This window comes from Ovis aries, chromosome 1 (genome assembly GCF_016772045.2).
Source record: "Ovis aries strain OAR_USU_Benz2616 breed Rambouillet chromosome 1, ARS-UI_Ramb_v3.0, whole genome shotgun sequence".
NCBI lineage: Eukaryota > Metazoa > Chordata > Mammalia > Artiodactyla > Bovidae > Ovis > Ovis aries.
In genome coordinates this window covers 117,775-129,818 of record NC_056054.1, presented here as the reverse complement: position 1 = coordinate 129,818, position 12,044 = coordinate 117,775, and the positions used below count along the sequence as shown (strand labels likewise).

The following is a 12,044-nucleotide window of genomic DNA, read 5'->3' as shown; positions in this document are numbered from 1 at the left end:
GACGTGGTGGTGAGTGAGGACTTTGAAGGGACTTGGGGAGCACACGGCTTTACACAGCTTCACGTTGGGGACTGTCCTTAGGCTGAGCTTTTGCAGACATTTTGATCAAAGGTGAACTAACTTGTGTTCACATTTGCCCAAGTCCCCACAGTCCGGCGATTTCTTTCTAACTTACTGGAGGTTACATGTTCGCTTTTAGTGTGTGTACATTTTACAGATATGAAGAGAAATGGGCATGAAAATCCACTCATCTGAGATTTTATTGGGCGCTTACATCATGCTAGCGACGCAAAACCACGGGGCGGGGGGGTGCTGGGCTGCCGCAAGGGCGGCGCTCGCGGGCCGCGGGGAGCGCGCTCAGGCCGCTGGCTGGTCCCCGGCGCGCAGGGTAGGGGTGCCCGGCGGGGCTGGCTGCGGGGGCGCCTCCCGGGAGCTCTGCAGCATCTGGTTCCTCCTCTCCAGCTGCCGAGCCCACTCGTCGCGGAGCCTGGGGGCAGCCGTTTGGGTTCAGTGAGGACCCGGCACACCGGGCTGCCCGAGGCCCAAGGCCCAGTGCCGCCCCATCTCCGAGGGCCCCGCCTGCCCGCCAGGAAGGGCCCTGTGGGCTCCTCCCAGAGGGGAAAGCGCAGCCGGGGGCAGGCCTGTCCCTGCAGGACCAGAGGCCGGGACGCAGTGCCCTGGTCAGCCTGCCCCAGCCAGTGCCCCAGGCGGGCCCTCGGGTGCCCGCTTCCCAGGACAGGGGCCTGTGGTGGGGACCACAGCACGACACCCAGTGGTGACCCGGGGGACACAGGCCCGCCGAGAGCTCAGGCCCCGTAGACTGAACATGCCTTTGGGGCCCATGTGAGCACGGGGCTTGGGTTGCAGGGAGCGGGCTGGGATGGCAGCCTGGCCTGGACCCACCTCCGGGGCTGCTGGGCAAACTGGTGGGAAGTGCCCACACAGGGAGGAGGGCGCCTTCCCCAAGCCAGCAGAGAGCCCGGGACAGCCCTGACCGCCTGGGGAGGAGGGTGGAGCTGCTGCCGCCCAGGGACGGGGCTGGGGGCGGGCTGAGGCCACATCACCATGTGTCCCCTGACAGGTGAGGCTGTCAGCCCCGCCCAGGGCCTCAGTGACCAGCGAGGCAGTGCTGACCCGCAGCCTGCTTCTGGGACCTTCCCTCATGGGCTGAGACCCAGAATGTCCTGGGCCTGATGGCACATGAAGGACAGGGAGGAGGCCACGGAGACCCAGCAGGGGTCCTGGGCCAGGAGCCCTGCAGATGAGGGTTCTGTGCCAGGACCTCCGCCCCAGGAGGCCAGGTGAGGACAGTGACCAGCTCTGGGGGCCACACGGTGTGGACAGGAGGCGCCGCAGCTGCACACCTGTGCCGAGTGGCCAGAAGCACTGGATGGGGGGGGGGTGCAGCATGGCAACCAGACCTCTGGCCACTGGCCGGGTCAGTACCAAGGCTGAGCCCTCCACAGTAGCCAAGAATCCGCCTTTCCAGCCTAGCTCACAGGGCAGCAGCTGCTGGTGCTATTTGGGGACTAAGGTTGGGCTCACTTTGGAAGTTTCTGGCCATCTGAGACTTTGTCTTGGTGCAAATTATGTGCTAACATTCCCTCTTAACTGTCCACTGCTCAGGGTCACCTAGGACACACCCCTCAGCACCCACAGGCCCCTGAGTCCATTCAGAAAGAAAGTGGAGTTGGCTTTGAGTCTGTAAGTCAAGCACATGTGTGACAAGGAGCAGGATGGACTTGCTGATTGATTGCATCCAGTGGGAGCAAATGTCAGAAAACAGATAAAATCAGATGAACTCTGCAGGGCAGCTTCCTACAGGGCTCTCAGGAGATTGGGAATGAAGGGATGGGGTGATGGAGGGAAGGGGTGATGGAGGGAAGGGGTGATGAGGGATAAGGTGATGGAGGGAAGGGTGATGGAGGGAAGGGTGATGGAGGATGGGCGAGGGAGGGATGGGCTGTTCTTCTCTACCACTGCTGAACAGTGATGTGATTCTGCAGCTGAGTTGGCATGGTTGGTGCTCAGGGGTTCGTACCCGCCCCTCAGGCGACACTGGTCTGGGGTGGGAAGCGGGTGGTGGTGGGGTCTGTGGACCTGCATCCTGAAGGCTGGCAGCCCCGGCACAGGTGTGTCTGTGCCCTCAGGTTGCTGGCACTGAGCTCACCTGTCCAGGGCGCTCCTGCGGATCCTCATGTCCTCCTTTTGCAGCTGTTCCATGTGAAGCTCGATTCTTTTCTCCCAAAACGTCTTTAGCACATCGGCGTCGTAGGTCACCCGTCCGTGGTGCTTCACGCTGCAGCCTCTGCTCATGATCTGGATAAAGGAGAATGTGCGCACCCGCCACGCTGTGCGGTGCTGGCCTGAGAGCTCATGGAACCGGCCCCTTTCCGATAAGAAGGCGGCTCCGCCCCAGACGTTTCCCTCGTCCCCTTGCACCTTCCTGGGGGTCGGCCTGTCTGCGGCTCACAGCACATTCAGACCAGCGGCCTTGCCGCCTTCTGGACCGGTTTCCTGGATTAGGGGAAGTAGCAGCTGATGGTAAATCCCATTTGGGGCCTTTGGGCATTTGGAAACTTAAGTGACGGCGACTCTTCTCTGCTTCTCATGTGGGTGATCTGAGGCAGAGATGGCCGGGGGTGTGTGGTACCCACACAGCGGCTGCCCTGGCTGAGCCCCGAGTGGCTGCTCTGGGCTGAGCTGTGTGTCTGACCCCAGGACGGCAGAGCGCGATGGAAGTGACTAAGGCTAGGTGAGGTCACCAGGGGCCCTGACCCGGAGGACCAGTGTCCTTACAGGGAGGAGGTCGGGACACAGACCGCAGAGGGACGCCCTGGGAGGACCCGGGACCCGCCAGCGGGTGAGGCCTCAAGGAAAGCCGCCCTGCCCACACCTGGGTCTTGAGTTCGCCTCCAGGACGGCACACGTCACCTTCTCTTGAGAGTCTGTGGTGCCTCCTACCTCGTCACTGTGCTCACCGTGTCTGCAGCGTCCTGATGTCTGCCCTGCACACCCACCCCTACACGCCTTGTTCTGACGCCCCGGTGCTGGGTCTGGGCCTCCTGGTGCACTTTTGCAGTACACACTGAGCGATCCAGGACCCTCACCCTCTCCTCGGGGGAACCCACGCTCTGAGCCACGATCCACCTGCCCTCCTCACCCAGGATGGGGTGCCAGACAGCCAGGGACGGCCCTGCACCCTGGGACCCCTGGAATCCCACAGGCCCGCCCACCCTCTGCCTGCCTCCCCCCGGCCTTCCCACAGAAAGCACACTCCCCCTGCCCGGCCTCCCTCCTCTGGGGACTGTGAGGGGCAGACTGCCCAGCGTAGTCGCGGCCTCGCCTGCTGGCCTCGCTGCATCACGTGTTTCCTAGCAAGGCCCCTCATTTCAGGATGCAAGGCGGACACTGGTCCACAGAAGCCTCATGGGAGATTCCAGACCCCCCCCCCCACCATGGGCCCCTGAGACCAGGTAAGGTCATCCCAAAGGCATCCCTGGCATAATTAGGAACTGAGATCAAGGTAAGATTCGGGGGACAGAAAGCGAGGCTTTTCATCTGGAACTGGCTGTTGTTTAATCCTCCGGCCGTGGGAACTGCAGGACCTACCAGGCTTCCTCCCAGCAGAGGAGCAGCAGGTCGGGGGCAGCAGTGGATGAAGCCCACCCACCCAGCGATGGCTCTCTGCTCCTCCATCCACACGGCTTCTGACCACGGCATGAAGAAGGGGCCCAGTGTGGCCTGCCTCTACAGCTCAACTCTTAGGGCACGTTTGGGCTTTCAAACCCCCTAAGCTGGTTAGACTTGACTCTGAGAATTCAGTCTCAAGCACAGGTGTTTTTCCTGAGTGGGCATTTGTGGTGTGGGTTGTATGGTTCCTGTGGTTGGCGTGGCTGGGAGAATCCGCCCCCCAGTAGGACCCTGACCCCGCTGAACCTGCTGCTGTTTGTCATGGGGTTTCTCGAGGGGCCAGAAGGAAACCCTGACCCCAGGCTCAGACCCACATGCCAGATGCTCTTGTCTGAAAGGATGGAGAGGCGACTTTGCCTAGAGAAAGTCTGCATCTGTGTTTGGTGAAAAGATGGCGAGATGCACAATCGGGGACCTTTATTAGAAGCTGTGGGTACAGGATGTGCGTCTGGTCCTGCGGGCCGGCAGATCATGCCTCTGTGTCTGGGCGAGGAGTCAGCTCAGCAGAGCTGTGTAAGTGCTCAGCTCCTCGAGGCCAAGGGCCGGGCCACGTGTGGGACTGAGGCCATGGGCGTGGAGACTACAGAGCCCCTGTGCAGAAGAGCCTCCCTGAGCCCCCAGCGGCCTCAGAGTACAGGGTCGGGTTTCAGCACCGTGCCCGGGCGGCCTGAGGTGCCAAAGGAGCTCCTGTGTGTGTTGCACGCTGCATGTGTGTGTGTGGGTGTGAGCCCCGGGGAGCCACCTCTGGGGCCTGGACACTGGCTGACCCTCGGGACACAGGGCTGGCTGTGGGCACAGCTGTGAGCCGCTGCAGCTGGAGCTGGGAATCTGAAGGCCACGAGCCCTGGAGGAAGGCCAGCCCAGGCCCGCGTGGGGCATGGCGGGAGGCAGGGGAGGCTGGCTCAAGGCCAGCAGACCTTCCTGTGGAAGCAGGCAGGGGCTGAGTCCCTGTGATTTGGGGACCAGGGCACAGGGCAGGGGCAGGGGGTGCTGGCGCGGGAGCCAGAAGAGAGGGAAATGACCCGCTGCCTGCTTTGGGGTCCAAGAGCACTTGGGAGACCAGCCCTCCGTGCTCAGGCACAGGGGGCTTATGAAAACTAAAGGAGAAGCTGCGGGCTGGCAGCAGAACCATTAGAAACAGCTTTAAGTCTCTGGAGCTGCTGGCTTGCTGGATCGGGGTTTGCCAGGTCGTGTGACTAACCCCAGTGCCCCGAGCCCAAGCCTGCACCTGCTGGGGTGTGATGGAGGAGCGGGGAGACATTTGCAGGCGAGAAGGGCAGGGGGTGGAGCCGGCAGGGTCGAGGGCTGGGAGGGCGGCCGTCCCGACCCGCTGGGGACAGGGTGGGGGACAGGCTAGATTTGGGGGGCAAGAGCAGCCCAGCCCGGGCCAGGCTCCACTGTGATGATGAAGCTGCAGGATGCCCTGGGCCCCAGGGGAGACCCCTCCTCACTCACAGACTCTGTGCGGCCTCACTCACCCCCCTGGGCCTGGGGGGCGGCCCCTTCCGAGCCCCCCAGGGGAGACCCCTGCTCACTCACGGGCTCCATTCGGCCTCACTCACCCCCCTGGGCCTGGGGGCGGCCCCTTCCGAGCCCCCAGGGGAGACCCCTCCTCACTCACAGGCTCCGTGCGGCCTCACTCACCCACCTTCTGAGCCCCCAGGGGTGAGCCCTGCCCTGCCGCCAGGTCGGCACTGTGAAGACCCCACCTCTCCTGACCACCTGGCAGCACCCTGGGGCCCCCATGTCCCAGCAGGAGGCTGGAGGCTGCGCATGTGTGAGCTCCGTGGGAGGCGGCAGTAACAGCTCCGAAGCCAGCAGTGCTGGGGGCCCAGGTGGTGGAGAAGGAGGACCCTGAGCTCACCTCCTCCCACAGACACTCAGAGCGACATCAACGAGAATGGCCAGCAAACTAGCAGAAAGGGGGCCCAGGACTGAAGACATAACAGGGACCCGCAGCCAGACAGGCAGCAGCGGTGGGGACACAGTGTATGGAGACCCCCACCCTGCGGCTGGCGACTCACCAGTGGGACGGATTTCACAGTCACAGAGGTTCCCCCAAAGAGCAGGTTGGTCTGAGCCCCACGTCGAGCTGCTCAGCTTGGGGCTCCTGCAGCTGGAAGACAAGCTCCCAGAATGTCTGGCTTCCTTTCAAGAGAGCCGGGGGGCTGCGGGAACAGACTCGGCTTGTCCAGGCTGGGGAGACCTGGGGTAGGGTGGCAGTCTGCAGGAGCTGGGGTCAGACCCCCTGCTGATCCTGGGACGCCTCCGGGGAGGCGGGGCCCTGCGGACAGCCCTGGGGCACAGGTGCTGGCAGCAGCCCCCGTGGGAGGCTTGTGCTGCCAAGTGGGCACCGGCGCTGGCCGGCACCACGTTGGAGCCCTCCTCCTGGCCTCTGATGCCGGTGGCTTGGCCAGCATGAGCTGTCAGCACCCGTCCTCTCCCGCCCACCACTGGCTGGGCACCACGCGCCTAGGGACCTAGCTCTGCCCACAGCAAGTCCAGGGTCCAGCCCCAGCCACCAGGGGCCAGTGCCAGCCCTGGGGGCTCCCCCGGCCCCACATGCGGCTGCTCTTGGTCCATCCTGGGTGCCCCCAGGTCAGCACGTGGGGGGCTGGCCCAGGCTGTCAGTGGGCCGGCCGCTGTCACACTCCCTGCTGGGGCCACATGGCTCACTGCTCAGGGGGCCTGCCCTGCCCTTCAGGGGGTCTGCCGCAGTCAGCCCCCCCACGACAGAAGGGTCCATGCGGCCCACAGAGGGGCCCTCCTGCAGCATGGAGCTCTGGGGACCGGAGAGGGGCATGCCGATGGCCCCCAAGGACATCTCTCACCTAAGGCCTCTCATCCAAGACTGGGAAGAGTAACCAAATAGCCCAACACATAGAGACGACACAGAGAGTTGGGCAAAAGCAGGATGCAGAGGCCCTTAGGGAAAGAACTAAGAGTAAGGGTCAGCCATCTACCTACTAAGGCGTTCACGGCTACGCTCAAAAAGATGCTCATGGACGCAGAAGAAGGATAAACACAGTGAGATTTTCAGCAGAGAGATAATGTAAAGAGGAACCAAACAGAGCTGAAGGAAACAGTTGCTGAAGAAAACCACCAACACCAGAAGGAATCAACAGTAGATTAGACTGTGCAGAGGAAGGGGTCTGTGATCTGGAAGATGGAGCGGTGAAATCATCGGAGCTGAACAGAGAAAGGAAAAAAAGAGTGAAAAATGAGGCCAGTTTAAGAGACTTCTATAACAACATCACGTACAAAGGTCCCAGAATGAGAAAAGATGGGAAAGAGAGCAGATGACTCCTTTGAAGAAACAGTTGCTGAAAACTTCCCTGACGTGGGAAAGGAAAAGAACAGCCAGGTCCAGGAAGCACAGAGAGCCCTAAACAAAGACAACTCACAGAGGCACCAGCACGCCACAGTTAGAGCGGCCAGACTAGAGATAAAGGTGGAATCTTAGAAGCTGCAGGAGGGAACCAGCTAGTCACCTACAAGGAAATGCCCATAAGACCACTAGCTGACCTTTCAGCAGAAACTTCGCCAGAAAGAAGTGGTGCTATATGTGCTAAGTGATGAAAGGGAGCCTACAACCAAGGCTGCTCTAACCGGCAAGACCACCGCTCAGATGTGAAGGGGAGAGAAAAAGCTTTACAGACGAACAAAAGCCAAAAGATTTCAGCACCGCTAAACCGGCCTTACGAGAAATGTTAGCGGGACTTCTCCATAAAAACTATGAAAGAAAAAAAATCTCACTGGTAAAGGCAAACATCGAGCAAAAGTCATAGAGCGGCTGCTTGTAAGTCTAGCAGGAGGTTTAAAGACAAAAGCATTAAAATCATCTATGTCCACACTAAGTGGTTAAGGTGTAAAATGTGGCATCAGCAAACCAAACGTGTGCGGGGTAATAACGCAGGGTTGTTAGAATGCAATTGAACTTGAGGCCGTCAAATTAAGTAATCGCGTATTTCTATAAGTTGTTATCTGTGAACCTCATGATAACCACAAATCAAAAGCCTGTAGCAGACACACAAAGAAGAGAAAGGGATTCAAACATGACATTAAACAGTCATGAGGTCACAAGGGAAGGAAGCAAAAGAAGCAGATGCAAAAAGAACTGTGGAAGCTATGGAAGACAACTACCAGAGCGGCAATAAGCACATACCTGTCAATAATCGCTGCGAATGCCAGTGAACTGAATGCTGCAGACATAGAGCGGCTGGACGGCTGGGAAAGCAAGACCCACGCGTGCTGCCTGCCAGGCGCTCGCTCGCACTGTAAAGACACACGCAGACTGAAGGGGAGGGGATGGGGAAGGGTATGCCGTGCAGACAGAAATGAAAGGAAATCCACTAATATCAGGCAAAATAGACCTTAGAACAAAACCTGCAGCAAGACTCGGAGGAGGCAGTGGCGCCCACTCCAGTCTCTCGCCTGGGGAATCCCACGGACGGAGGAGCCTGGGGGGCTGCGGTCCACGGGGTCGCTAGGAGTCAGACGCCGGCTGAGCCACTTCACTTTCACTTTTCACTTCCATGCATTGGAGAAGGAAATGGCAACCCACTCCAATATTCTTACCTGGAGAATCCCAGGGACGGCAGAGCCTGGTGGGCTGCCGTCTATGGGGTCGCACAGAGTCGGACACGACTGAAGCGACTTAGCAGCAGCAGCAGCAGCAGCAGCAAGACATAAACAACTATATTGCACGATGAAGGGGCCAATCCAGGAAGAAGTCATAACAGTTGTGAATATCTTTGCACCCAACGTGCTGCTGCTGCTGCTCCAGGCTCCTCCGTCCGTGGGATTTTCCAGGCAAGAGTACCGGAGCGGGGGGCCACTGCCTTCTCCATGCACCCAACATACAAGCACCTAAATACACAAAGTGCGTATTAACCATGAAGGGAGAAACTGATCGACAGTGACGCAGTGACAGTGAAGACCTGAACACCTAGCATGCCGAAGGGGTGGGTCGTCTAGACAGAAAATCAGTGAGGAGGCACTGGCCTCAAACTACCCGCTAAAGCCGATGGACTTCACAGATGCACGCACGCATGTTGCTGTCCAGTCGCTCAGTCCTGTCTGACTCTTTCTGACCTCATGGACTGCAGCACACCAGGCCTCCCTGTCCCTCACTATCACTCAGAGCCTGCTCAAACCCATGTCCAGCTGGGTCGGTGATGCCATCCAACCGTCTCATCCCCTGTCGTCCCCTTCTCCTCCTGCCTCAATCTTCCCCAGCATCAGGGTCTTTTCTAATGAGTCAGCTCTTCACATCAGGTGGCCAAAGTATTGGAGTTTCAGCCTCAGCATCAGTCCTTCCAATGAACACCCAGGACTGATCTCCTTTAGAATGGACTGGTTGGATCTCCTTGTAGTCCAAAGGACTCTCAAGAGTCTTCTCCAACACCACAGTTCAAAAGCATCAGTCCTTTGGTGCTCAGCCTTCTTTACGGTTCAACTCTCACATCCATACAGGACTACTGGGAAAATCATAACTTACACATACATTTACAGATGCATACGTATATATTTTATCCAAAAGCAGCAGAATACACATTGTTTTCAAGTGCATATGGAGCATTCTCCAAAAGAAGTATCAATAATTTTAAGGAGATTGAAATCATATCAAACATCTTTTCTGGATACAACATTATGAGACTAGAAATCAATTAAAAAATACTGCAAAATCAACAAACATATAAAGTCTGAACAATATGGTCCAAAACAACCAATGTATCACAGAAGACATAGGAAGGAAATAAAAGCAATGTCTGGAGACAAATAAAAATGGAAGCACAGCAATCCACAATCAATGCGGCCACAGCAGCACAAGTCTGGCTCAGGAAACAAGAACAGCCTCGAACAGCCAGCGTAGCCTCATGCTTACAGGACTAGAGAAAGAAGAGCGAAGAGAGCCCAGGATTACTGGAAGGAAAGAACTCGGAACAATCAGAGAGTGGAAATCAATGAGAAGAGACCGCCCAGAAGACAGAAAAAGAATCAGTGAAGCGATGAGTTGGTTTTTGAAATGATAAACAAAATTGATAAACCTTTATCCAGATTCATCAAGAAAAAGAGAGAGGACTCAAATAAAATCAAAAATGAGAAAGGAGAAGTTACAACTGACACCCTAGAGATACAAGTGATCAGAGGAGATTACTGTGAACAGCTATGCACCAATAAAATGGACAGCTCAGAAGAAATGGGTGAACTCACAGGATCAGTGACATACAGTCTCCCAGGACTGACTCAGGAAGAAGTAGATCAGGCTGATTACCGGTAACAAAACGGAATCAGTAGTGACGACAGACCAACCAACCGCAAAACCTGCTGACAAATGAAAGTCCAGGGCCAGATGCTTTACAGATAGATTCTGCAAAGCATCAAAGAAGGGTTGGCACCTACATGTCTCAAACTTAGTCCAAAAGACCGAAGAGACAGGGACGCTTCTCAGTTCGTAATATGATGAGGTCAGCCTCACCCTGATACTAAGAAGACCATGCAAAAAAGAAGTGGGCCAATAGCCCCTCTGCGAATGGTGAGGACCCCGAGGAGAGCATAGCCCATGGCCAGCCTGCCCGCCACCGCCCTGGGGCCTCAGTCTCTCCTGATCACAGCCCAGCTGCACCCTCGAGGGAGGCCCCGGGCCTCTGTCCCCGGTGCACACGAGCAAGGCCCTGAGCCTCTGTCCCCGGCACGCACGAGCGTGGCCCCGGGCCTCTGTCCCCGGCGCACACATGAGCGAGGCCCCGGGCCTCTGCTCCAGTGAGTCCTGCACGTTCATGTCCAGGGGAAGCAGAGCCCCGGCCTGCCTGGACGCAGGGCCACTTCATCAGCCTGGCCTTTTCCCCTCGCCGGCCTACTGACCTGAGTTCAGAGGGAGTGGGCTTGGTGGAGGAACCGCTCCCCGTGGAGGCTGCGGGAGGAGGCCGCCTTCCACTGTGAAGGCCCTTGGTCTCTGGACGCAGGCACGTCCGGTGTGCAGCTGCCCGAGCTCTGCGCTGCCCTGGGAACGCTGGCTGTCCCGGGGCTCAGGGGGCAAGCAAGGGGGCCGTCTCCCGTCCTGGGACAGCCCTCCACCCTGGAAGTTTACCGTGTGAGCCTTTGCCCAGCCCCCTCTAAGATGCACCACCGTGCTGGGGGCTCCGGAAGGTTCCGGAACTAGGCCCAGGCAGCCAAGGACAGGGACCAGGAGCATCTTCCAAGTGCTCCTTGTGACGTCACGAGGCTATTGCTGCCGTTGTGACCTCCAGCTCGGGAGACAGGGGCGAGGCCAGCCTGTGAGGGCCGTAGGGGCAGGATCCGAGGGGGTGGGAGGGTGACCACCTTGTGAGGGGCCCTGTAGACCAAAGAGGCTTAGAGATGAGCAGTTTGTCCCCAAGGGCCGAGTCCTCTACAGTTAGGGCGGCCGGTGATTAAATGGCAAAAACGGGCTGACGGCATGGGAGGGCATGGGGGTGCTGACTGCTTGGGGGGCATACACTCCATGGAAGGCCTCTCCTCCGGGAGGACCGGGGTGGGTGCTGGGCTCATTCAGACCCGGGGGAACCTGGCATTTTAAGGGGAGCTCGGCTGCTCCTCTCTCTGGGGCTTCCCAGAGACACAGGGTCTCAGAGCTCTCACCCCAGGGAAGCCCAGGGCAGCCCTCCAGGTCCTCACAGAGCAGGGACACAAGCAGACAGACAGACAGAAGAGGCCACCAGAAAGCAGCGGGTGGCGGACACAGACCCACCGCAGCCGGCCCTGGGGCGGGAAGCAGGGACGGGGAGGCTGGGGACGGCTCCGGAATTCTGAGTGGGAAGGGCTGAAGACGAAGGTAAAGAGACCCCCAGAAGGCGTGCGTGTGGCCCGGCTCCCACGCGTGCCCACAGCGGGCTCACCCACATCACCCGGGGCTTACTCTGTGGTCCTCCCCGGCTGCTCAGGCTGCTCCTGCGGGCGGACGTCCTCCCGTGTCCCCAGCGCCCGGGCTGAGTCTGCCCCTCCCTTTTATACCGCCCGGGGCCTGGCGCTCGCTCAGTGCTGGGAAAGACGAGCTGCCTTCCGTCCGGTGAGACGCCTTCCGTCTGGAGACGCGATGGGCCCCGAGGGCAGCAGGGAGTGTGCCCGCGCTGGCTCCTGCTGGGATCCCGTTAGCACCGCTGTCTCCTCCGGTGGCCTGCTCCTGGGACCCCTGGAGGCTGAGGTTTAAAACAGCTGTCCTCAAACCTCCTTCATCCTAAGATGTGTGAGCGAAGGTCTCCAAACAGTACAGGATTAGCTCTTAGTGAAGCAGCCAGGCGTAAGTAGCGTTTTTCTGTTTTTAAACACTTTTACTTCATATTGGGATGTGGCTGATTTATAGTTATGAC

General features: G+C 58.7%; 1 protein-coding gene across 1 annotated transcript; it reads right to left on the bottom strand.

Moving 5' to 3' along the window:
• Positions 1–339: 339 nt before the first annotated feature.
• On the bottom strand, positions 340–11,656 carry FAM240C (family with sequence similarity 240 member C). Its single transcript, XM_042239166.2, has 4 exons — positions 11,594–11,656; positions 5,718–5,803; positions 2,171–2,319; positions 340–487 (listed from the first exon to the last, which is right to left on the bottom strand). The coding sequence occupies exons 3-4, from the start codon at positions 2,314–2,316 to the stop codon at positions 358–360; spliced, it is 276 nt and encodes a 91-aa protein (XP_042095100.1). The 5' UTR covers positions 2,317–2,319; positions 5,718–5,803; positions 11,594–11,656; the 3' UTR covers positions 340–357.
• Between the last annotated feature and the right edge of the window lie 388 nt (positions 11,657–12,044).